At 40.1% G+C, this 27,093-nt stretch overlaps 1 protein-coding gene across 1 annotated transcript in view; it reads left to right on the top strand.

Annotated features, from left to right (window-relative positions):
• Window positions 1-27,093, top strand: part of PLCH1 (phospholipase C eta 1) — a 267,361-nt gene that overhangs the window by 118,748 nt on the left and 121,520 nt on the right. The window contains exon 3 of the mRNA XM_066600144.1: window positions 17,817-17,963. Coding sequence (XP_066456241.1) covers window positions 17,817-17,963 — 147 coding nt within the window. The remainder of the gene's footprint in view (window positions 1-17,816; window positions 17,964-27,093) is intronic.

The raw sequence follows: 27,093 nt of genomic DNA, 5'->3' as shown, positions 1-27,093 counted from the left end.
GTCATCCCAACTCTGTTCCAATTAGATCTCCTGTATTTCTTATGCCATCAATTTGTTTACCTGTTGGAGAAGAGAATCATTTATATGTTTCCGGAGCATGGATCTACTGCTCTGCTTCTATTGATAGTGGCTTGATAAAGACCGGAAAGGTCAAAACGTTGCTTATACGTCTGTCTATGGAACAAGAAAGGCTTTTTTCTCTTAGACAGCCGTCTGTACCATTTATACTGCCATGCTCCATACATTATGCGTTCAGTCGTTTAACGATTTTTACCCCATTTTTTTTACCTTCAATGGTGCACAGGCCATTCAAACAAACTATCGTTCAATTATCGTTTATCGTCCATTTCCCAACGATAATCTTTGCACTTAAACAGTCTTTAAAAGCAAAACCATTGCTCACTTTCGACATTTTTAACGAATTTTGAGCGATGATCATTGAGTCTAAATGGGCCTTTAGGCTGGGTAATGTTTTCTTCAAGATTATATGGACATGTCATTGACTTAAAGAGCCATGTTAAGGAGTGAATTTTAACACCGTGTCTTCTATACAATATTGAAGCCCCCTTTTGATGTTGGGTTGCCATTAGGGTAGTACAGGGTATTATTACAGCAGGTTTCCACAATGTCATTTAGCAAGGGTTTTAATTAAGAACTGGTCAGGAAACCATGTCAAACAACAAGATAACAAAAAGAAGTTCTTGTTGTTGTTTGACATGGTTTCTTGACCGGTTCTTTATTAAAAACCTTATGTGGACACATGCTAAATGGCAATGTGGACACATGCTGTAGTAATACCGCAGTACAGGTAGTACTGATATATAGGGTCCCTGCATCATGGTAACGTTTTGGGGCCGATTGGTTTATATTTGCTACTATGGAGCCTCAAACTCAAAAGCCTTTATCCTGCAGCAATATATAACTATTCTTTGTGCAAACAGAATGTTAGTCTTCTTCAAAAGGAGACATTAACAAAGCAGGATCCGCACCACATACAATGTTTTGATGCAGTTGAAGGAATAGCTCTTCACAAGGGTTTCAGAAGTATATTGTATATAGTAGTGACACTTCAGACACAAAGTCCTCCCTCGGGCTATGTGAGATGAAAAGGATCATTTATATTTTCAGTACCCTATCCAGGAAGAGCACAAGCTGCAAAGAATAACACGGTGGCACAAAATAATGGAAATAAATGGAGATTGTATTGGTCTCTGTTTCAGCAGTTTTCATTAATGGTCCCGTCCAAGGGTGCTGTTTTGGGGATTTTAAACCGAAACCTCGATGGGACTCCTGGACGGCGACTATAATCGAGGTCTGAACAGCCCTAATACATACAATACTGGGCTGAAGAAGCCTACTCTGAAGTGAAGAGCAGCGGTCATCGCCCCTCTCCATTATCTGGCTGCTCATTTGTCGCTTTATTACTAAAGTTTTTTAGTTTATACAGCAGTAAGTACAAAGATTTTAACCATCACTTCTTCCCTGCAACGAAGGAAACTACTGTTTTCTCAGGAACCTTTCATTTGTGTGTTTGGGCTCAGTTAGGCTTCTTGGTTTTTTTTGTTTCATTTTGGAAGAAAGAAGCTGAAGTTAAACAGATCATTTTTTCCCCCATTGATATCAGTGATAGAAAAAACATGGAAATGTTTTTTTGACTCTGCTCCATTTGACTTCCTTTTTTTTTTTTTTTACGGGACCAATAATGCTGCAGATTGTGTTTTGTGGTCCTGTAAAAAAATGGCAGAAAAACAGAATATATTCAATCAGAAACATTTTCTTTTTTTAATTGATTTTAATGGGAATAAAATGGATCAGTTGAACTTCAGTACCAAAAACGGAACAGAGAAATGGAGAGCCGAAACAGGGCCCAAACACAGATGTTACAGGGGGCCTGACTAGATGCATTTAAGGACTACATGAAAAGATGATGACAAATAGTCAGCTCTCCAGAGTGCCTAGGTCCCCTCACCACTATAAACAATTGAGGGCTCTCAACTTTTATCTTTACATGGCACTGAAGATTTCTCTGCTTTTCCTGCAGAAACACAAAAACTGTGCTGCTCCTGTTAAATAGACATTTTCTCAGTATAACATGTAAAAAGCCACATTAACACCAAAGTAAGGATTGGAAAAAAAAATGAAACAAAAGTCAAAGTGTGTTGGTCGCAGAGTAGAAAGTCCCGTGTGAAGCTACAAAAAGCTAAACACTCATTCATCTGCTTATTGGGTCATGTATGCTGCCAAAAAAACTGTTTTCTGCAACACCTCTTCCTGTGTGAGGGGCCGCACAGCACAGGTATTACATGATAGACTCGTGGCCAAAATCTGAGATTGTCTAATTCATTAGAATGTCAGTTAAATGTCGGCAGTACTCATTACAACCCTCCCCCCCCCAAAAAAAGCAACTAAATGGGGGACAAAAGGCCAATTAAATGAGTGCTAATAAGTGCTCAATAAACGGAGATATCCATTTATCTGTTAAAGACCAATTAAATAAGCTGCCTATTTTGATCATTGGCTCTCATGCTACAGTGACATCGGGCCACGTAAAAAAATGTTTTAATTGGCTTTTCCCAGGTATTTTTTTTTTTTTTATAGTTTTGGGTCCCTGTGCCCTTTCTTCCCTTCCAAGCTATGGCCTGTTTCCTACCCTGAAGAAGGTTACTTCAGGTATTTTATACGTGAGCTTCCTTACAACGCTTTTGCTCGTTTTTATCTCCCTTTTAATGTAAAGGGCCTCAACTCAGATGTTAAAAGGTGCCTTCTCCTCCGGGATCTCTGTAGATCCAGGGCAGATATTACTTTTTTACAAGCAACATACATGGATCGCAAATGAACTTTTAATTTTGGTAAATATTGGTTTCCCATAGTCCTAATGGTTACGACTCCCAATTACACTGTCAGTATGGTCATCTTAATATCTTAATCTTGCCCCTTTCAAGTTATGTCCTCTGATATGGACCCACAGGGTCACTTCGTCTTATGGCCCATTTATACGTAACGATTACCGCTCAAAAATCATTCAAATGAACAAATTTGAGCCAGTGTATTTCTGTTGCACATCTGCTGAAAAAAGATGTCATGACCTGTTCTATTGCCTTTGAAAATTAACGCTCTTATGTTGAGACATGTCTTGGCCAACATCCCTCAAAATTTACCCCCAAGCATTTATTAGATCTCAGCTAATAGACCTGTCTTTGGCTAAGGCGGAGAAACTAATTCGCTACGCAAGGAGTTTCTAGAAATACGGATGCAAACCTCACACTCTCCTGACTGACAACTGCGGGGTGAAGCAGCAAATTATTTTCCCTATGCTCTTAAAGACCAGCCACGCACTATATTTTACGAGTCCTCCAAAGTAGCATAGCTAGACTCCCTCCTCCACAGATCTTTTCCTTAGGGATTCACGCTTGGACAGTTATTTGGCTTTCTGTCTGCTGCCCACTTTACTTCTAGAAGCAATAGCCCACTTAGGACAGGATCACCTGGTCCTGATAGCCTTACTTACTTTTCCTGATCATTCTAGCTTCTCATATGATCCCCCTTTTAAACTCATTTCTTCAGGACACACCCATACCACAATTGTTGCTTCACTCTCTTATCACCATTATTCTCAAACCTCAAAAGGACAGTCACGATTGCTTAAGCGATCGCTGCGTTGCACTCTTGAACTCTGATTTGAAAGTTTCTATAGGTTCTTAGCCGATCTGTTGAATGTGTGGCTACCCAAACTTATTCAAAAAGATCCGGTGGACTTTGCCCGTTCTGTTTGACTGGAGATGATACCAGATGAGTGGTGAACCTGATAGAGATTGCCAACCAGAGACAAGTGGGGGTCTATCCTTTTGCACATGGATGACAAAAAGATGTTTGACTGCCTTAACTGGCCATTTAGATTTAGAGTTCTCAAGCACTTCGGTTTCTAATGCTCTTTTCTGCAGCCACCTAGGGGTCCTCTACTTCTCTCCCACAACATCAGTCAGGCTAACTTATGCTATATCTACATTCACAGAATTCCTGTCCAAGACATGTTCTTTTACATTTCTGAGTTTTTTTTGAAGTAGGATATGGTCCAAAGCTGCTAAAAGTTCTCCATGCTCAAAAAATGTGATGGCTTGGTATCATATGACCTCTTTACTTCACAAGTTCTCTAGACTCTTGTTGGAGATGCCTTTCCCAAAAGGGAATTCTTCAACACTTGTTTTGAGACTGTCATCTTATACAACCCTTCTGGCAATCAGTACACTCCCTTCTACAGTATAAATATTCCTATAGACTCTCTGATTTAATATTCCCTTAGAGAGGGCTTTCTAAAACCAGTCCTCTATATGTTAACTGTAGCTAAGCATCTTATTGCACAATTCTGGAAATCTATGATGACCGTGGTAGTGGACCCTTAGTAGCAGATCTCTACTCTTGCATTAAAGAATATTATTCTTTGGACTATCTCACTACCTCCATTCACAACTCTTTAGATAAATTTGATGCTGTTTGATTTCTATTTGATCTCTGTAGGATTACAGCTGGGATATAAGCTTTACCAGTTCTGAAGATTTTTATAATTTCCCTTTTACCGCTTTGTCTCTCTTTCTACATCAGTACAAAGCTAACCTTTGTTCTGTCCATTCTTCTAACTTTCTCCTTTTTTTTTTCTACCTGTTCTTGCCGGCAGCCATTTGTATGCTCTTTTATTTATATATAATTATCTTAAATTGGCTTTCTTGTACCCCCTCCCTCTTTTTACCTTTTGTATCCTATGTTATATAAGAATTAGAGATGAGCGAACGTACTCGGATAAGCACTACTCGTCCGAGTAATGTGCCTTATCCGAGTATCGCTGTGCTCGTCCTGAAAGATTCGGGGCGCTCCGCTGCTGACAGGTGAGTCGCAGCGGGGAGCGGGGCAGAGCGGGCGGGAGAGAAGGAGAGAAAGATCTCCCCTCCGTTCCTCCCGGCTCTCCCCTGCAGCTCCCCGCTCCACAGCGCGTCCCGAATCTTTCAGGACGAGCGGAGAGGTACTCGGATAAGGCACATTACTCGGATGAGTAGTGCTTATCCGAGTACGTTCGCTCATCTCTAATAAGAATGTTATAGAACATAGTTTAAAAAAATATATAAACTTTGAATATGTGTGTCAAGAAGAAATGATGGTGAATGAGAAGCTGCTACAGACTACATGAAGAAGCCAGACAAGTACCTGGAACTGAAACATTTCATGCTTTCGTAGAATTGGTTACACTGGACAAGTGTGCGCCTATCAAACTCTCTGGAAACTTCTTGTGTAACTAGTCACGAACACAGTGCATAATGAGCCAGTGCCACATCCACCTGCCACCACATGTTGTTGAAAAAATCCCAATTCTGGATGATCGGACAAACCGAAAATAAGAACGAGCCTATCAATCCATGATATAAAACTTCTGTCCATACCATCGCACCCGTACTGCTGTTATCCATCTCAGTTGTCACTTCGGTGTTTTCAGGTACACAAACACAGTTGTCTTTGTTACCGCCTTTGGAAGTGGATAGCAGGTATTTTGTATTGGGGCTTAATAGGCCCATTCTTTTTTTCTGTTTATCCCAAATTTCATCTGATCCAAGATGGTCGGGTTAGAAGCTCTGTTGATTTGGCATGGAATGGTCCCACTCTTATAAGATTGTACTTTGATCTTGTATACAGAAGCTAAACATGAGTGGCGTCTTTATAAATGCAGTCATTTTCGTGAGCTTCACAATTGTGCTGCACCGCCACTCTCTAAACACTTTGAAGTACTTGCTGTTTTCAACAGTTGCAATTGTACCTATAAAATATATCTCGCCACTCTATGTAGGAATCAAATAGATATGACTTCAAGGGATCACCTCCTCTTCACCACACGTAGTTCCCTTAATAATCATAGTAGAATATAAAGAACACCGGCTTAAAGCGTAACTGCTGCAGAAATCAACAGGCCACAAAGTAACTTGACCCTGGGTTTTGCTGGATGACTTTTTCCAGGGCATAATGTTATGTCAATGTGAAATATTTAAATGAACATATTGAAATGCTGTAAAAATATTTAAAACTTGCAATATACAATACTATTAATGTTAACATATGCAACGTCCTAATGTACACTAATTCTCAAAAGAAAAAGCCATCCCCTAGAAGGAGTTGTCGCAATTGAATGAAACTTTGTGTGTGATTGTAACATTTATATAATTAAGCGATTACATTATCAGAGCAAAAGGAAAATTTATTGCAGAAAACGGAACACTTGAAGGGAGGCTCTAGTACCCTATCGTGTGTTAATAAATTGATTATACTATAATCAATTTGAACTTTGTGCCTGTTTCCCCGCGAGCGCAAGCAATTGTTTTTCTTTTCCTAGGCTCTAGTACCCTGTTGTACCACCTCTAGCTTGGATACAAGATGTGATACAGGTGGGCATGGAGGCTGTAGTACCCTGTTGTACCGCCTCTAGCTTGGATGCAAGATGTGATACAGGCAGGCATGTAGGCTCTAGTACCCTGTTGTACCGCCTCTAGCTTGGATACAAGATATGATACGGGGGGCATGGAGGCTCTAGTACCCAGTTGTACCGCCTCTAGCTTGGATGCAGGATGTGATACGGGTGGACATGGCGGCACTAGTACACTGTTGTACCGCCTCAAGCTTGGATGAAAGATGTGCTACAAGTGGCCATGGAGGCTCTAGTACCCTCTTGTGCCTCCTCTAGCTTGGGTACAAGATGTGATACTGCCAGGCATGGAGGCTCTAGTACACTGTTGTACCCCCTCTAGCTTGGATACAAGATGTGATACAGGCGGGTATGGAGGCTCTAGTACCCTGTTGTACCCCCTCTAGCTTGTATACAAGATGTGATACAGGTGGGCATGGAGGCTCTTGTACCCTGTTGTATCACCTCTAGCTTTGATACAAGATGTGATACAAGTGGGCATGGAGGCTCTAGTACCATGTTGTACATCCTCTAGCTTGGATACAAGATGTGATACTGCCAGGCATGGAGGCTCTAGTACCCTGTTGGGCTGCCTCTAGCTTGGATACAAGATGTGATACGGACAGGCATGGAGGCTCTAGTACCCTGTTGTATCGCCTGTAGCTTGGATACAAGATGTGATACGGGTGGGCATGGAGGCTCTAGTACCCTGTTGCACCGCCTGTAGCTTGGAAACAAGATGTGATACAGGTGAGCATGGAGGCTCTAGTAACCTGTTGTACCGCCTCTAGCTTGGATACAAGATGTGATACTGCCAGGCATGGAGGCTCTAGTACCCTGTTGTACCCCCTCTAGCTTGTATACAAGATGTGATACAGGTGGTCATGGAGGCTCTTGTACCCTGTTGTATCACCTCTAGCTTGGATACAAGATGTGATACTGCCAGGCATGGCAGCTCTAGTACCCTGTTGTACCCCCTCTAGCTTGTATACAAGATGTTACACAGGTGGGCATGGAGGCTCTTGTACCCTGTTGTATCACCTCTAGCTTGGATACAAGATGTGATACTGCCAGGCATGGAGGCTCTAGTACCCTGTTGTACAGCCTCTAGCTTGGATACAAGATGTGATACTGCCAGGCATGGAGGTTCTAGTACCCTGTTTTACTGCCTCTAGTTTAGATACAAGATGTGATACCGGCTGACATGGAGGCTCTAGTACCCTGTTGTACCGCCTCTAGCTTGGATACAAGATGTGATACAGACAGGCATAGAGGCTCTAGTACCCTGTTGTACCACCTCTAGATTGGATACAAGATATGATACGGACAGGCATGGAGGCCAATCAACCAACAATCGAGCGCTTCCTCATTTATCTGCTGATCATTGCCCTATTTACATGGGGGCAATGACCAGGCAAATGAACATTCACTTGCTCAGCATTATAGGCCCATCTAAAAGGACCTTAGAATATAGCGGTATGTGGAATATTTCTGTTGCACTAATCTATCCTGTATATCCGTCTGCATGAGATGGTCAAGTCCCATGTACAAGCCACAGAAACCTCCCCATTCAGATGGAAGGGATGGTTTTATCCTTCAATGCTTTAGAACTGATGGGATATGTGCAATAATGGGAGGAAATCTTGATGCAGCTAGGTGAAATGTGACAGCTTACACCTTTCTTCAGCACAGCCATCATATATGTATGGACCATTAGCAGCACTGAAGAAAGGCACCAAAATGCTATTTACTTTTGTGTGGGATATGTAGCCCATGCTAATGCATTCCTGCCTTCTTTTATTTCTTCCAAACGTTATTTGTATTCCATTAGGTTCTAGACTTTTAATTAGCTTTAAGAAGAACATGTGCCTAAAGGCAAGCATATATTTCATTTGCAGACATTTCTAGCCATTTCTTTGTTCTTCTGGACACTTTATATTCTTCACCTGTTTTTTCAAAGTCTCTAACTTCTCTAATGGTAAAATTTGTTAAGAAGAATCTGCTTGCTGAAGGACAGTTTTTTCAAAACTCCAACAAGTTCGGAGTTGTAGAGAGCTCTAATGTAACACCCATAGAAATATATGGGTCTCTGATTTCATCATGCCATCTTCTATTTAATGCAGTGTTATGGAGGTATTCTCATTAGACGTGCTACCAGAGGCATTATATGGCTGCACACAGTGCTTACAGGTTTGTAAAATTAAACTCTAGGGACCGCTGTATAGATTCAGGGGATTAGGAAGGAAGAATGACTCTTAATTGCTCTGTTCAGCCTTCTGCAATGTGTTGCAGATATTTTTATATTACCTGGCCACTATTAGCTGTACTAATAAAATAACTGTGTTCGACTGACAATTAGATAAACTGTCTGACCCAACCATCATATTAACGTATTCACTCTTCTCTGCTATGTTTATTTCAATGAGAAGAGGGACATAAGCTGCTGCCAGATGCTTCTAACAGCTGCTTATTGCTCAGCATAACAAAGGATCAGGCATGTTTGAAGGGTTTGAACCACAATCAAAAGGTATCCCATATCCAGAGGGTAGACTCCCACCGACCTCAAGAATGGGGTCCTGTGTCCCCCTTTGCCTGTCACTTCACACCTTGTAGTGACATCAGAATGATTGGAGCCCTGGCTGAGCATGTGTGGCCACCGTTTCATTAATATCAATGGATCTGACAGAATACACGAGCAATTGCCATTTGGCTATCTATGGCAGTCCCATTAAAGCAGGCTTGCACAACCAGCGCTCCATTCAGTCTCCTCCTCCACTGTGGGGGGTGCAGTAAGCCTGTAGTGGAGAGGAGATGCGACACAGGATCCCTCTTCTCAGGATAGGTGAGGGTCTCTGTAATGAGACCCCCGCTGATTACCAAGTTATTCCTGTACTGTGCTCCCGGTACAACTGCTTTACCTCCACATACTTCTAACATGCATGATCCTTGTTAGCCTTCACATTAAGGCGTCTTCTGTAATCTGTTTATGGGCATATTTGGCAATACCAACAGGCAGGTTCAAAGTTTGCAGTTAAGGGCTTGTTCACATCAGCGTTTTTATTTCTGTTTTCAATGGTCCGTTTTTTCAAAAATGGAACGGATAGCAATAGAGAATTCAAATGGAAACTATAGTTTATTTATTTTTTTTTTTATGAATCTGATAGACAGATCTGTTGAAAAAGTAATTTTTCTTCCGTCATTGTTTCAGTTGGCTTCAGTGTGCATTCCCATTTAAAGACTGATTCTTTCAATAGACATTACAAATGGATCCAAATTGAAACCTATTGACTGTATAAATAAATAAAAGTTAAGTATCCTTTCTGTTTAATTTCCCTTTTTTTTCTTGTGGAAACAATAGTGCAGCGGTCTGCGGTATTATTTCCATGTAAAAAAAAGAAATAATTGGAAATCAAACCAGAAGGAGTTGAACTGAGCATAACTGAAACTCAGAAAATTCATTTGAAATCAATGGGACTTAAAATGGAACAGTTTTTTTCCATTTCGCAGATGCTCTAATGGAAACCGAAATTAAAAAAAAGTTATTTTGAATGAGCCCTCATACATGAATTCCTTTCATGGTTTTGCTTTTATGGAAAATGGCGATCCAGGATGTTACTGTGTATAAAAACCTCTATCCAGTGTCCTGTGACTTCTTCAGAAGGATTACAGCTTTAGGGCTCATTCACACGAGCGTATTTGCGCTGCTAAATCACCATTGATTTACAATGGTCCATTCAGACCTATGTTTTTTTATGCTTGTGAAAAAATTCGCAACATGCCCTATTTTTGTGTATAATATGCACCAAAGTAGCCTAATAAAGTTAATGGGAACACGTAAATATGTAGTCAATCCGCACTATACATGTGTATTCATTGCACATTTATGCGTGGCATCAGTGGGGCGTTCTTGTTTTTTTTTTTCTCACACGCAACTGAAACAATATGCAGGGATTAGGCATAGTTCAATGAAATAAATACACTGCGTATTGACGTGCCTGAAATATGCAATACGCCCATGTGAATGAGCCCTAAGAGTGGCCATGTGTCTGTGGCTCCTTAGATTAGAGGCAATCATAAATGACATCCTGAACCACACTAGTAGAATTGAAATTTGTTGCCAACTTCACGAATATGAGTAATCTAATTATAAAGGGCGCAATGCCAATCATAAGCATATATAATGCAGTTGTTGTTCATGCCGTTTCCAAATATAATAGTGTAAGTTCATAAAAAAAAATATAACCTGCAATTTTAAAGAGCAAAAACCTGCATTTTTATCATTGGCGTATTTCACCCTCCCAGATAAAACAACGATGATTACTAAAAACCGAATCTGTAATTATATTATGTTTCAGATAGCAGGGATAAAGTGCCGAGCATGATGCGCTGGAATTCATCTAAAGCTTGGCTTTTAATTGAATTGACTGAAAGTGGGCTGGGATTCCAAGCTGCTGCTCCTTAATAATCTTTCTGTCGATCAGCTTTTAGAAAGGCTTTCCCTTTGCCTTGTGTCTAGGAAGGGAACACTGCTCTGTAGATGACACATTATCCATCTTCAATTACCTGAATAACTGTTGTATGAATTCTTTGTAATGGTTTATTTATTTTTGATCTAGATAAATTGTGATTTTTTTTTTTTTGATTTTTATTTTTTTATTACTACTTTGCATAGTGTTTTGAGAATGCACAAAGGATAACGTAGTCTGTGGATTGATGAAATGGTTTTAAATCAGTTGGCGGGGACCTCCAGGGTCATCGGGTCCAACCCCTGATCAGTGCAGGATTCACGCCAAACAGATGTCTGTCCAACCTCAGTTTGAACACTTCCTTTGAAGGACAACTCACCACCTCCCGTGGTAACCTGTTCCACTCATTGATCACCCTCACTATCAGATAGGTTTTTCTAATATCTAATCTGTGTCTCCTCCTTTTTAGTTTCATCCCATTAACATCTAATATATTTGCCTTTAAAGTAAATTGACAATCGGCAAGTTCTGATTGGAACTGAATCCCTTTTTTTTTTAAGTGTGTGATGTGCCAATAATAGTTGTATATTTTTATGGCCTCAGAGTAGGGCCGAGCAGTTATCAAATGAATTCAATAAATCACCATTTTGCTGAGGCATGATTTTGACTCGGATCGTAATCATGACATCGATATTAGCCCCACCCATGTGTACAGGACAAATTGTTCAAGGGGAAGTAGGGTAGGCAGGATGTCTGGCAGTTCGCCAGTGTACTGGGCGCTGATGAGCCTACAAATGGTGCATCAAGCATAGAGCTGATTGGCTGAGGCTCAGCCAATTGTTGCTATGCTTTATTCTTGCACGGTATCCTGGCTCAACAGCAATGTGACAAAGGAGTATGGAAAAAAGTACATGGGGCTGTGAGGATTGAGGGGGTAGAGGGCAGTTTTTGGAGGTTGTGATGACTGAGGGAGGAGGGCAGTATATGGCAGCTGGGATGACTGGGGACAGTATATGGTGTCTGTGACAACTAGCAGGGCAGCATATGGGGGCTGTTATGACTGGGGTCAGTATGTGGGGCTCTGATGATTGGGCTTAGTATATGGGAATGTGACAAGGGGGAAGTAGAACCCCATTCTTTATATGTAACCAAAGTTTGTACCCCATTCTTTTACATTAAGAAATTGTATAAGCAGCAATTTCTTGATAGATACCGATTAGCAGAATTGTCCCATTCAGTGTATATTTTTATCTTGTTTTAGGAAAAAAAAATCAATATTCTAATCGAAAATCAAAAAGCCATTGAAAAAAAAATTTTACTTTTAGGACAAATCGTCCAACCCTACATCAGAGACTGGTTACAGTCTTAAGGCCTGGCTTCATCACTGGATCAACTTGCACCTGAATCTAAAACTGTTGTCAAACTTTAAGACCTTTCTCAAAATAAAGAGCAAATCTGAAAACTTTATATCTTAACAAAACAACTAGTGGTAAATATTTTGGAGATTAAACTGAACTACAAATATAAAAGATATAGTGGCCGCTGCTTCTCCAAAGCCCAGAAGAGTGTTTCCCAACCAGTGACTCAGGAGTTACATATGGCTTTTGGGCTCAATATATGTGGCTTTCCAGCTATTGTTAGCTCAGGAAACTATTATGCACTGGTGGATCAAGGGATGATATGGTATTAAATGGTCTAAACAGAATTAGAAACACATGGTTACTTTCTTCCAGACATTACACCACACCTGCCCATGGGTTGTGTCTGGTATTGCAGCTGAGCTCTGTTGACATGAATGGAACTCTGCTACAGTACCATACCTAACCTTGTGGCACTGGTTTTTGAAGAAAGCAGCCATGTTTTTCTAATCCTGTACAGCACAAACGTTCCTTGTATTGGATGGACAGCAAATCACCTGAATAACTGCAGTGCAATACTATATTTCCTCTGCAGTGCCCTCTGTGGGGAAAACATAGGTGCCTGGCTATAGCTTCCCTAACCAAATCAGCTGTTAGCTATTGGTGCCAGGAGTGTGGGCATTTTCTGAAAGGGGTTGTCTCTGCTGAAAATTGAAAGTGGATTGTGATCTATGAAGGCTTGAGAACCTCAGGCCTAGCGCTTAGAAGCCACCTCTAAAGCCTAGAACTGGAGCACAGCTGGTTAACTTTTAGATCACTGTACACAGCTTTAGCCAAAAAATAGTTTTATCAAGGTCTTTGATATTAAAAATTTCAATCGATTTAACTGGGCTGTCCTGATCCTTGAAACAGTGTAGTGGATGTGACCAAATCAGGAGCTGGTTGTGTCATTTTTAAGTGTGTTTTCTAACAATAGGAAAAGACCCCTATTAAAATGTATCCGTCTTCCATTGAATTGGAATGAAAATTCCTACTATGCTTACCCTCAAAGTTTTTCTATTGGCACAAGCTTTAAAAACTCCCCAAACATGTTCGTAGCCCTTACATAACCAGACCTACAGCCATTTGAAGTTGAGTCTGTAACACTGAATTACCAGCTGTCATTTTTAGCCAGTGTACAGAGGAGAGAGGCAGGGCGAGGGGAGACCTGCAGCAGCAAAGAAGATCTGTGATTCTTCTGTATATCTCCCTGTCCCGGGTGAAAGGAGGTGACATGTATTTTTATTCATGTTATTAGTCCCCATCAATCAGAGAGCATATTTGTTTTCTGATTGTCACATATGGTTTTTTTTTCCCAGAAAAGGAGTGAAATGATCAGGACTTGCTTATCTAATCACTCTTCTGCACCGTTTACTCCCAAAGATGCTGCAGTTATTCCCCTTACACAAGGCTTTAAATATTGAAAAAATAAATAGAACAAAAAACAGAAAGGTCTACACATAATTGGTATCGCAACATCCATAACAACCTGTGCTGTAAAATATTACATTATTTATCAAGCACGGGAAACAAATTATACAAACTAGCTCCATGAAGACGTTTTTTGTAAAAAGCGCTGGAAAAGTTATATGTACCCCAAACTGGTTACCGACATAAACTATAGGTGATCCTACAAAAAAAATAAAAGCCTTTACGCAACCCCATCAATAGAAAATTAAAGTTATGGGGTTCAGAATATAATGACAGAAAGCTATTTAAAAAAAATTTAAATTGGTAGAAAAAAACCGATATAAAATTGGTATTGCTGTAATCACATTGACCCACAAAATGATGAAAACATGGCATTTTTGCCACACTATGCTGTAAAAAATATATATATTTAGCAATTTTCATTTCACCCCACTTAAAAATGATTACAGTGTTTCAATACATTATGATCCATTAAATGGTACTATTGAAAAATATAACTTGTCCTGCAAAAAACAACGCCTCATCTGTCTGGCTATGTCAACGGAAAAATAATGAAGGTATGATTTTTTTGAAAGTAGGGAGGAAAAAAAAATAATTGGAAAAAAAACAAAAAAATGGCTCTGGAGTAAAGAGGTTAAATAGAATACATATAATGCCAAACTAATGTATGTACCCCAAGTCTATACCGCAGAGAAGTTCAGGTGGAACATGGGCACAGAAATTCTCTTTCAATTTACTGGGCGAGATGCAGATTGGACATCTTGAGCTCCAAATATGACTTCCAGCCATCTGTTTTTTAAAATATATTGCCAATTTGTGTTTGCAGTGAATGTCTCCCGGGGCATCACTTTTGTTTTCATTGCTTCCTTATTATTTGCCAGTTGAGTTAACCCGGATCACACTTTTTAACATACAGCACATTGCTCAATTCAGCCCATGATATTTTAGTTAGAAACCTGAGAAGGAAAGCTGTTGCAGGGCCGGGTCTCCTGGGAGATCTGTATGCGGATAGTAGAGCTAGTAGGAATATATTGGTATTTTATAAATAATAATGTACTATCCTTCAATGTTTCCATCCTCCCGCATTTGCTGGGCAGATTGTTGTAGCTTGTTTTCTTCCCTTTTACATAGAAGAATAATTCGATCTCATTATTTTTATCATTATGCTGGTCAGAGAAATTGAAAGAGAAGAACGCAAAGTTTAATACTTCCCAATGGGGGACAACTTCAGTGGGCTTTTTCTATTGTCAGAAAACACCTTTTAAAATGACACCGCCAGCTCCTGTGATTGTGGACGATGTGGTGGTTTGATAACATTTGTAGAACAAAGCTCCGCACGGTTATTATGATCTCTCTGAACTTGTCCTTATACTGTATTATAATAGCTGTCAAAGCAGTAAATCAATTCGAGGACGGGGTGAACCTGGATGTTCACCTGTAGCAGATAAGCGGACTGCCCTCCACCGGTGATGAGGTCGCACAGCTCTCAGCTGGAGTACAATAACTGATTTCAACCTATGGGCAACGGAATGTAATCAATTGGGATGAGAACAGTATGTTACTATGCACATTTCTGATATCCTATTTGCCAAGTCTATAAAATCTACTCGATTTACTTTACAAGTTATAGTTGCCCGTATTGAAGCTCCTTTACCTTTTCGTATACAGTATGTGTGCCAATCATCTAAGCAAACCTTAGAATGGGTCTTGGCTATTTTGGACATGACCTTCTGGTGCATTTGTACTTATATACTGAATGACCACTTTGCTAGAGTTAACCATCCAGTAGCGCCTTGGACCTCCTTTGGTCTTCAGAATCACAGCAGTTTACCATAGCATGGATTCCAGTAGGCGTTGAGATTGTTCTACAGGACTATTTGCCCATGTGGACTTACCGTAGGTAGATAAATTAGATGCAAGTACTGACATGCTTTGAACACCTGACAGGAAGGGTTCATCAATTCATGATCTTTGCAGCAAATCCTGACCCTTCCATCAGAATGATGCAACATACATCTGGATTCATATGACCAGATGATGTTCTTCCACTGCTCAGTAAACCAATTTTTTCACTTTTTAAAAAAGATAAAATATTTTTTTGTAAAGGGTGAGCTCATTGTCTGATGTGGTCGTTGTCCAATTTTATCTTTTAGGGCAGCAAAATGCCCTCCACTTGGGGAAGTTTTATTTCCAATAACAATGTACTTGGATAAGTTTTGTCAGTCAGATCAACAGTTTCTCTTACCCTGTGGTGTCCATACAGTGTGACTTAATAAATATGTCAAAAACCATAGTGTATAGGGCTTAAAAAGAAGGCATATGTTCATCCAGTTTAGTCTATTACTCCCAACCACCCCTAATGTTCATCCAGAGGAAGGAAAACAAAACCCCAACAGTAGAAGCCTCTTGAACATAGTCTCACTGCTCTTACAGTAAAGAATCCCCTTCTATGTTGGTGTAGAAACCTTCTTTCCTTTAGATGTAGAGGATGATCCTTTATTACAGTCACACTCTTGCTTATAAACAGATCATGGGAGAGATCTCTGTATTGTCCCCTGATATATAATTATACATAGTTATTAGGTTGCCCATCAGGCATCTTTTTTCCCCTTAATTTTAATAACCTCTCTAGGAATAGTAGTCCACCCATTACATTTATTAACTTTAGTTGCTGATCTTTGAACCCTCGCAAGCTCTGATATGTCCTTCTTGAGTACCAGTGACTTGTAAAGAGGAAGAACAATGTTCTCGTCATGTGCCCCTATACCTCTTTTGATGCACCTCATAATTCTATTTGCTGTGGCAGCAGCTGCCTGGCATTGGTTGCTCCAGTTGAGTTTACAGTTAATTAAAATCCCCAAGTCCTTTTCCATGCTAGTGTTTCCCATTTAGTGTGTAATGGTGATATGTATTTTCTCTGCCCATGTTCATAACCTTACATTTATCAGTGTTAAACCTCATTTGCCACTTTTCTGCCTCCAACTTATTCAGATCCATTTGCAACCATATACTGTTTTCACTTGTCTAAATGCTTTACATGGTTTAGCATCATCTGCAAATATTGATATTTTACTGTGCAATCCTTCTACCAGGTCATGAATAACTATATTAAAAGGAAGAGGGCCCGAAACCGACCCTGTGATATACCCCCATTAGCCCAATCCAGAGTATGCGCCATTTATAACCACCCTCTGCTTTCTATCATTGAGCCATTTACTTACCCATTTACACACATTCTCGCCCAGACCAAGCATTCTCATTTTATATACCAACCTCTTATGCAGCATGGTAACAGATGTTTTGGGGAAATCAAGATATCCCAGATACATAACATTTGCACTTTTTCTGCATACTTTTCACTAGAGACGCATTGATCCATGGCCCCATTGTGTACTGTTATAAAAAATTAAAAAATGTTAGCTGAATATTTCAAGTGGCAAAAATTATGTGTACGACTAAGAAGGTATTAAGGTTGAAAGAAAATCGTAATTGCAGTGCATAGGCTTTTATCTATGTCTTTAAAATACTGTTCATGCAGATAATTAATTATGCAAATCCTAGAGAATAGGTTTACTTGTGCGATTGAAGAGGAATTTGTCAAACAATGAAGTAATAATTAAAGTACCAACAATAATTGTGCCTGATGAATCTCTATGCTGTGTAATTAATAATGACCCCTGATATGATAAGTGTAGGTGTGACGTTTTTCTCTTTGGCATCGTCTTTAAAGAGCATCCTTGAAATATGAGTCTGTAATGCGCCCCCCCTGGGTGAAATCTTATTATCTTTAATTAATTTCCTGTTTAGCCATTTCCTAGCTAACCGACTTTGTGTGACAGCCACAATGACATATTCACTACTTAGTATTAAGAGCTATACAGTATGTTGCATCTTACCAAGATTGTTAGCATTCATGGAAGCCTTTTGAAATATTTGTTCTCTTGTATAGACACCAATTCATGATACGGCATGAATGGACCATGTGAAGAATCTCGAACCACTTCTTGGTGCACTAACATTTTCATTATGATCCTCCTTTTGTCTGACTATCCAATAACATTATATATTACCTTTATTTTGCAGTTGAAAGATGTATGAGTGTAATGCAGTCTGGGACACAGATGATCAAACTGAGGAGTGGAACAAAGGGTCTGGTCCGCCTCTTCTACCTGGATGAACATCGTACGTGTATTAGATGGAGACCCTCCAGGAAGAGTGAAAAAGCTAAAAGTAAGTTTCATAGTATAAATACACATAACTGTGGTTTCATATCATGTTTTTCTATAATGTTTTTCTATCTTATACAGTGATGAAATATTTCTATAACACTGTTTCTCAAATCTGGTCCTCAAGTACCCCTTGGTACTGCACAAGTGATGTAATTCAGTGTCCCACAAACTACCACCGATGTTCTCTCTATAGTAAGAGTAAATAACCTTAGAGAGGTTGAGATCCCCTGTTGAAATTTGGGAGGGACTTGAGATCAACTCGGACTGAGTTTGAATCATGGAATGGTAGAGTTGGAAGGGACCTCCAGGGTCATCGGGTCCAACCCCCTGCTCAATGCAGGATTCACTATATCATCCCAGACAGATGTCTGTCCAGCCTTTGTTTGAAGACTTCCATTAAAGGAGAACTCACCACCTCCCGTGGTAACCTGTTCCACTCATTGATCACCCTCAGTGTCAGAAAGTTTTTTTCTAATATGTAATCTGTGTCTCCTACCTTTCAGTTTCATCCTATTGCTTCTAGTTGTGACAGCACCAAGTGGGGTATATTGTGCAAGTTATCAGCGGCCTTTCTAGTGTCTTAAGTCACTTTCTTAAGACGGATATTATTTCTAAAAGCAATCCTTCGAACCAGGAGAAACAAAGATGGACGCACCACTTCTCTGACTGATGCACAATGTACATTAGAATGCATCATTAGTCTACGACACTGCTTTGATTGGCCAATGCTGCTCAGGTGAGGTCCACATTATTTAGGACACTTACATGATACGACTTGTCGGGTGCAGACACCTGATAGGTTGTCCCAGCGATTGATCATTCCTGTGCTTTTACACAAGAACAAGCATCGCTAGTAAATGGAGGTTGAGCAGGCTGGGGATCGTTTCTGCCCGCCGCCTCCATTCACAGTCAGCCTGTTTACACTCATTCAATTTTCTGCATGCAAAAACTTAATGGCGAATGAGAAGCAAACAAATTCTTATTTGTCATTCAGTCGGTGCAGTATTTACACTGAAGGAATCATTTAGATTACCGCTGGATGCTACATGTTTTTTATTGGGACAGAAGTTAGCTACTTCCTCCCTCACTGGCATTACTTACCATTTAAGTTGCTTCCTCGCATTCTTAGTTGTTTTTTTTTTTTACTTAAAAGGCAAATGTCACCTGAAAACCTTATAATGTACAGAAAGAAATTACAGTGAAGGATCTGTTTTGCCTGACCTACTCCTAAGGGACAAATATTTGGTCTCAGTTACTATATTGTGATTCACATGTTGAATGATTGATGGAATGAAAGGGTGCTATTCCACATGCGTTGGCAGCTGCAGGTAGCTCTCGTGGTTTACTGCTAATTGCTGTGCTGTGCCTGGTCTTGCAGCTTAAAACCATGATAAGTCCAGGCGCCTGGCAATTAGCGGTAAATCACAAGAGTAACCCGCAGCCTCTAACATTTGTATAATAGCATCCTAAGACTGCAGTCAATCTATCTGTCATTCAGTCATATCGCTACACATCAATCAGATGGGATGAGCCAGATGAGGGTTCAGCCACTGAAGATCTAAAACTGCTCGCACACATTAGAGGAAAGTTGTATGAAGCTGTCCTTTTCGGTGGGATTGGCCAACTCTCTTATGTGTCTGGGAGTGTTTGGACTCTCCATTGATGACAGATGTTGGGGGGTAAAGAGAGTTCAGGTATTTTGGAATTCAAGAGCTGTCTGGCAACAGCTTTTCCCGCCTCCCCATTAAAAATGTGTATTTGTCAAGAAAGAAGCAAGAAAGTGACGAAAAAGTGGTGCAATGATATGGCTGACAGTGGTCAGTTTCCAAAAGCCACTTTCAGTTCCAGAAACTCAAATTCTGGAGTGCAGAGTATAATGGAGGGTGACTGTATGTGAGTGACCACCTCTCCCTGAAAAGCTGATATTCTAGTTGTTATAGCACTGGTTGGTATGTAAAATAAAGATATTTTCATGTTCCACTTTTGCGTAAAGCAGATTTTCCTCATTGTATACTTATTTAGTAATGCCGATTTCTCCCTCTTATTATGCAATAGATAGAAACAGCTGCAGCCCCAATCAGTGGGTAGGTGAGAAATTCTTTTTGTTGGAGTACCCCTTTAAAGGGGTTGTTTCGTTTTGAGCTGTTTTACTGCAGAGAGCTCTGTACATTGCGCAGTGGCCCAGGTTGGAATGGCAGGCTGAGTCCCATTCACTTCAATAGGACTCAGCCTGCAGTACCAACCCGGACCACTGTACAATGTACAGAGCTGTCTGTTTCCTGCAGCAAAACAGCTGGACGTGAGACAACCCCATTAAAGATTTAGTTGTACTCATTCTATACCGGAAAATACATTTTAGCCTAATATAAGATAGATAGGCGTGTTTGTATGTATATAATATATTTAATTTTAGTATTTATCCCTCTTAATTCTTTGAAATACTTTTTTTTTTACTTTGGATGTGACCTAAATTTTTCCCCCTATGTGAGAAGTGAATTATATACTCTTATTAGTATATTTTTCTCTGAAAAAGCATGCAGTTTTTTCTCCATCATTTTCTAGATAATTCATGTGATTTACAACACTATAAAATTAAATGTCCCTAGAGTATGTCATTATCTAAAAATAGGGTACCCTTTCTTAAATAAAGAATGATAAGTCTGACTTTGATGTTCAGACTGTGCTCTATAATTACATTTCAGATTTAAACCAACGGGAACAGCAAGTGCGCTTTAAACTTCTTAACTTTTTTGTGTTAGTCATTTAAAATTAAAATATGCCGTTTTTCCTTTTTATAGTTCCATCTTATGTCTACAGGAGAATAGAATATAAGATCTTACCTTACTCTGAAACCAATTCACCCTTTCCTCATAATACAGGTCAATGATGAAATATTCTATAAGCCAGTATTGTGGCCCTACTTTTATCCCACTACAGTGGTGCCTCAAGTTACCATATTTATTTGTCCTGAGGCGATCGCTGAAAATTGTAACTTGAGCGCAACACTCCAAGGAAAACTAGTGACTGGTTCTCAATAAGCACATAACTACTAGAGAAAGAAGTAAGTCCTTGTATATAAAAGACAAAACTAGTTGCTAGAGGCTATACATCTCTTTCTGTGTACAAGGCACAAGCTTTTTCGGGGTCCTGTACAGTACACACAATGCACCAGAAACCTAAAACTTGAGCTGCTTTCACTTAGTGTCCAAAGGAGCAACTTATTCTGGCATAGGTATACACCAGCACAGAGGCACAAATGTATACCGAAACAGTACAAGAAAATGTTTTGGTCCCAAATTGCCAACCTCCGAGTATGGGTACACAGTTTATTCCCAAATTTAAAGGGCCACCCCAACGAAAAGACATTTTGCCATCCCTGCACCTCCCACTTGATTGTCATGCTCTGAGTATTTCCTATGTATATTGTAGTCCTTTCCATGCTGTACAGCCTCCTGTCTAATACAGATTTCATCCCCGCTTTCTCTTTCACTGTTTTGAGCTCTCAATCCTATAATTATCATGTGAGCAGCTAGAGACTGTACTACCTCTTCCTGCTGGGAGGACAGTACCATTAACATCTGTATTTTATGTTCACCTAAATCTACAGACCATAAGTATACGGTCATTATAACTGTGCGACCAGAGCCTCTAATCATCAGCAGTAAGTATTGTAGTAGTCTGTGTCCCCATCTAGAAAGCTTGTTTAGTAGGGTCCATCACAAAGAAATTATGATTGAAAAACTGACTAATTTGAGAACACACAAACCCAAGTAAATCTCAGGGAGTCTGAATTGAGATTACATGACACACCTGGGAAAAGAAAGCCAGATAATAAAAGGAATAAAGGCCATTTTACACGGAACGATATCGTTCAAAAAAATCATTGGATCATGCGAATTTGAACTACCGTATATACTCGAGTATTAGCCGACCCGAGTATAAGCCGAGTCAATAAGTTTTTACCACAAAAAACTGGTAAAACTTATTGACTCGAGTATAAGCCTAGCTATACTCAAGTACATACTAGGTAAAGAAAAAATGCAATACTCACCTCCCAGCCGGGGTCTGTGTCTCCCCGGCGGTGTGGCAAGCTGCTTGATAATTCTCCCTGCTGTCATCTCCTTTCTCGGCTTTGAATTCCCCCACTGTCAGCGCTGTGTAAGTAAGAGCTGTGATTGGTTCGAGCGCCAGCCAATCACAGCCGGCGCTCGATAAACCAATCACAGTCATTCAGTAGTGTCATCTACTGAATGGCTGTAAATGACAGAGCGCCAGTTGTGATTGGCTGGCCCTCAATCCAATCACAGCGCTTACCTACATAGCGCTGACAACGGAGGAATTCAAAGCTGAGCATGGAGATGACAGCAGGGAGAATTCTCAAGCGGCTTGCCGCACCACCGGGGAGACCATCATGCCGGAGACACAGACGCAGGCTGGGAGATGAGTATTGCGGGGGGTTTTTTGTTGTTTTTTAAAAATCTCATTTGAGTATAAGCCGAGGGGAGCTTTTTCAGCATTAAAAAATGTGCTGAAAAACTAGGCTTATACTCGAGTATATATGGTGCATTTGTTCTGTGTAAACACGGCCAACGATTGAATAATCACTGAGTGGGACCCCTAAAACGTAACCTTTATTGATTTATTTAATGATTAAAAGGTCCTATATTTGGGACCAACATGAAAAGACCACAAACAAATATACTTCTCCAATTTAGGCTACAAGCCAGTATTGAAGAAATGTCCAAAAATACACAATGGAACCGCCCAGGGCAAAGCGGTCCTGTGTATTTGGATTAGTATTAGAGTGATAAACGTGTGTCAATTGAAGTCACTATAGAGCGCGACCGGACTAATACCCATCAGTGATAGTTCTCTATCTATGCTGCTGCGATAGAAATATGCCAGTTGCCACATAGATAGAGTACTGATATTCAGGTAAAATTGTTTATACTCTTAGTACAACGGCTGTTGTACACGTAGCTCTGTTCTGTGAATATATCATTTTATGTAACAAGTTCTACGCGTTTCGTCATGTATGACTCATCAGGAACCAAAACTGGTTTCAGAAACAGAACTGGTCATGAGAAATGGACACCAAAAATGACTCAATATAGCCTATGAGATGCCCACACGGGGCGAACCTCTACTGCTCTGTACTATGGCTAGCTATCTAGGCATAGGTGGCGGTAATCTCTGATAGTTGCCCCAGGTGTTAAAATAGCTACCAACCTAACCTGTAGCTAGCTATCTAAGTTTAGATGAGGTTAGCTGAAGTGGCCATCTATGGTGCATGTGGTGCATCAAAAGACTGCTTGCCCTATTAATCCCAAAAGCCCAAGGTCCAAAATAACAAAGCAGCAACAGCACAGAGTCTCCTGCCCAGATGGTAGACCAACAATTGAACCACTGACAAGAATTTGTTTGTTTTTGCGTTCATTTTATGCAGGCACAAAAATCACTTTTCGCCCATTTGTACATAGTTGCATATAAACGGCAATGATTTAGTTGTTCACATTCACTGGTACAGAGCATGTGAACGACTGAACGATGTGCGAGCAAATGAAAGAATAATTTATCTGCCTGTACGTATAAATGGGCTCCTATTCTCTGTGTAAATGGAGTCTAACTAGGCAATTTTAGTCAACTTTTATATGGTAGGGGGACTGATTACCACAACAAATTTAATAAAAATTAATTCAAGAGTGGCTCTTTAAAGTTGTGTCTGGTGCAACAGTTTATCTAACTTGTGTTGACCCCTTAGGTGTACTGATAATAAGTACTGCCCCTCCATGGATTCCCCTGACTTACATGCAGTAATCATTATTGAGATCATGGCATGGAAGGGGTTAAACAGTCGGGAACGGAAGTTCCCCTACTTCTGGTTGTTATGGTAGGAGCCCGGCTGTCAGTAGACAGCCGAGCACCCAACTTTCACCTGCCAGGCTGCAGAAACAGCAGCTGTAAATTTACCATAGCATGCGTTTTAAAGCACAGGAACAGGCACCCTATATTTATGGCGCTTGGTCACTGGATGGTTAAACGTAGACTACATTTCAAGTAGCAGATTCCTTTCAAATGCTCCCGCTATGGAATTAAGTTGTATACACCCTATAAGGGCACTGTAGGCTATGCAGAAGCTTTTAGGACAAAGTTACCAGGGAAGAAATACCAAACTAAATTCCCCAGTTCATTTGTCAGAATTGGAGAGTACCGCAAAAATAGTATGGGGGATTAATAAGGCTTTTGCTCCAGAAAGGGCAGATAGTATATTTGGACATTTATTGCACCAGGATTCTACTGTTCAAACATCTACAAGAAGAAAATGCAGGCGCACGCAGGACTGTTCAGAGAGATAGTAAGGGTCCTCGGCAGTGTCTGATAAAGCAGAATTATAGGGGTATTCAGATCTCACAATTTTATGGCATATCCATAAAAGTAAAGGTTCCACCTCTTGCATTACGACCACTACTGACCCATGTCACCCTGGGATGGTCAGCAGTACGGAAATAGCCAAGCTCCCTGTGTTTCTGTAACTCCCATAGAAGTCAATGGAAGTTGTGCAAGCAACGTAGCACAGCAAACTATCTTTTTTTCTTATCTCAGGAGCTGCGGAAACACTGTGCATACCACTATTAACTTTTATGGTCATTATGGAAACAGCTTAGCTTTGTCAGCCTAGCGTCCTGGTAATTTGCGGTTTTCCCATCTCTGCCACGTTTGACTGAAATAGGAACACCCCTTTAAAAAGGGACAGTGTGCTGGTCTTCATTAGGGCAACATGCTGGGTCTACGTTATAGGATATATGTTGCATAAGGTATATACGGAGGCCAAGATAGCTGTCAAAGAAAAAGGATACATAGAGTTGATCTGTCATACCAGTTGTTCTCATAAGGAGATTTTACCTAGTACAGAAAGCTGCTGAGTTATACCATCAAATGGGAATGTACAATTCCTTTGTACCGTGCAAACAGACAGGTGGCGTCCATTTTTTGGGGGGTGCACCAGGAAGTGATTTATGACCAGTTCCTGTTCCGTAACCAAAGCCCAATGTTCCCCCCCCAAAATCTGAGGTTCTATGGCGTCTCAAAGAGTGACATTTTTTTAGCAGTTATCCCTTCAACCCCAAACCAAAAATATCCCCCAAAAAGGGGCCATGTCTGCTCCAAAGAGGATCAGTAGTCATTATTTGAGTCCTGATTACCTGGCCCTGTCAACATTGTGCATTTCTGAATAGTTTCAATTTTTTTTATACGAAGGCCCAATTTTGATTTGACTTGGCAATAAGCAAATTTTAAATATTTCTCTCCAAATAATTTTCTTTTTTTCCAATTTTTTTTTTTTTTTGCAAGCAGCACCAAATAATTACAGTAGTTTAAAACTAAAATGGGGCTTTTTAAAAATTAGTTCTACAAAAATGGAATGATATGTAAAACCCCTTAAAAATATAGAGCACCCCTCCCTCATTGAATATCTAAGATTTCAATCTTTGTAACAGAGATCTCTTTTTATCTTTTTGATCTGATTCTGGTGTTTTACGACGATGTCAAAAATGCACCTTGAATAAGAAAAAGTGCGCTTTTGCCGCTGGACAGTATTACATAGGGCTATTTGCACAAATGGAATGCCCTCTTACTGAGAAGTTGCTGCACACTCTTTGGTTGTTCCTACTAAGCTGTAATTACCGTAGTATGTATAAGAACCGTATAGGTACAACACAGATGTGAAAAAAAAATTCTTTTAATTGTAAATTACCGAAAAGCATTTTTTTTTCAAATTTATACACCTTATCGAATACCCTGGGATGTTTTTCCTCATTGGCAGAATTCTTTGACTGACCCTACTGGTGAATTGCAAGAACACTATGGGGCCATAACATAAGCCATGCAAAAAATGCACTTGAAAAACAGAAATGTGAATATTATAACATATAATATCTAAATTTGTCGTAAAATCTACCGTATATAAATATGTGGATTAGAGGAAATAAGCCAGCATATTCTAACTAGTACATATAACAAAAATTGTTTTAAGCAATCCACCAAAATGTATATTTTTTACATTTTATGCTTTTAATGTAAGAACATGTAATTCACTTAAATAAAATGACTCAATTCGAGCCTCAAAGTAAAAATTGTTAAGGTGAGTGTATCACCTATATATTTTTGTGAAATATATGCTATTCTTCTAATGCATTTACTTTCTTGATTGTCCATTTGTTTGTTCTGTTTTCTGCACGTGACTATGGGGGTGGTCAACGTAATGCAGTTTAGACAGCAGAACTAATCAGCCATTCACACAATGGCCAGGCGCTGACCTATTGAATTTTACGGGACACTGTTCTAGGCATGCAGTGTGACCTGTGTAGAGGTCATTGTGCAGGGAGGGGAAGGAGGTGAGCTGTGACCATCACCTATTGTGAATGGTGGATCCTATGTTATCTATGTATGTGTCACTTTTCATTGTAATCCTGCCTGTGATGATGATAATGAGAGCACTGCTAAAACGTTTTCTGTACAGATCAGGAGGGATCAGGTTATTTTTAGGCTGTATTTACATGGATGATGCTAACAGGTGAGTTCTGCGCAATTGCCTGTCACATGAAAGGCTTAATAGGCATCCATACATAGCAGCCATGCTAACTCATCGGTACACCACAATTGCGTCCTGAGGGCCTGTTTTTTGACAACGTTATCCAAATAGTTAACTACACTGATTGGAGCTACCTCTAACTGCAGCAGTTGCTGATGGTTGTCAGCTGTCAAAAAATCTGATAGTCACCATGTACAGAATGGATTCGCCACCCGAGCTTGCTCTATACACTCTTTGCGACTGCATGGCGTATATTTATGTGATGCAGTCTGGAAGGGATTAAGTTTACACCGCCATTTAAAGGCTATTGCTATAAACAGAGATGCATACCAAATGTGCAAAAATTTGGCCTGAAAGTTGTGACCTCAATGACCGTCCATCCTGAAAGGGTTAAATTGTGCATCTTTATAGACATTTTGGCTAGGACTACACCATGACATTTAGATATGCAGGTCCTTATAAAATCATTCTTTTTTCATCATCATTTAAGTCAGGGGCGTAACTATAAGAGGGTGCAGGGGATGCGGTTGCACCCGGGCCC

The sequence above is a fragment of the Eleutherodactylus coqui genome, chromosome 1 (genome assembly GCF_035609145.1).
Source record: "Eleutherodactylus coqui strain aEleCoq1 chromosome 1, aEleCoq1.hap1, whole genome shotgun sequence".
Lineage (NCBI taxonomy): Eukaryota > Metazoa > Chordata > Amphibia > Anura > Eleutherodactylidae > Eleutherodactylus > Eleutherodactylus coqui.
The sequence above is the reverse complement of the archived record's forward strand: the minus strand, read 5'-3'. Positions and strand labels throughout refer to the sequence as shown.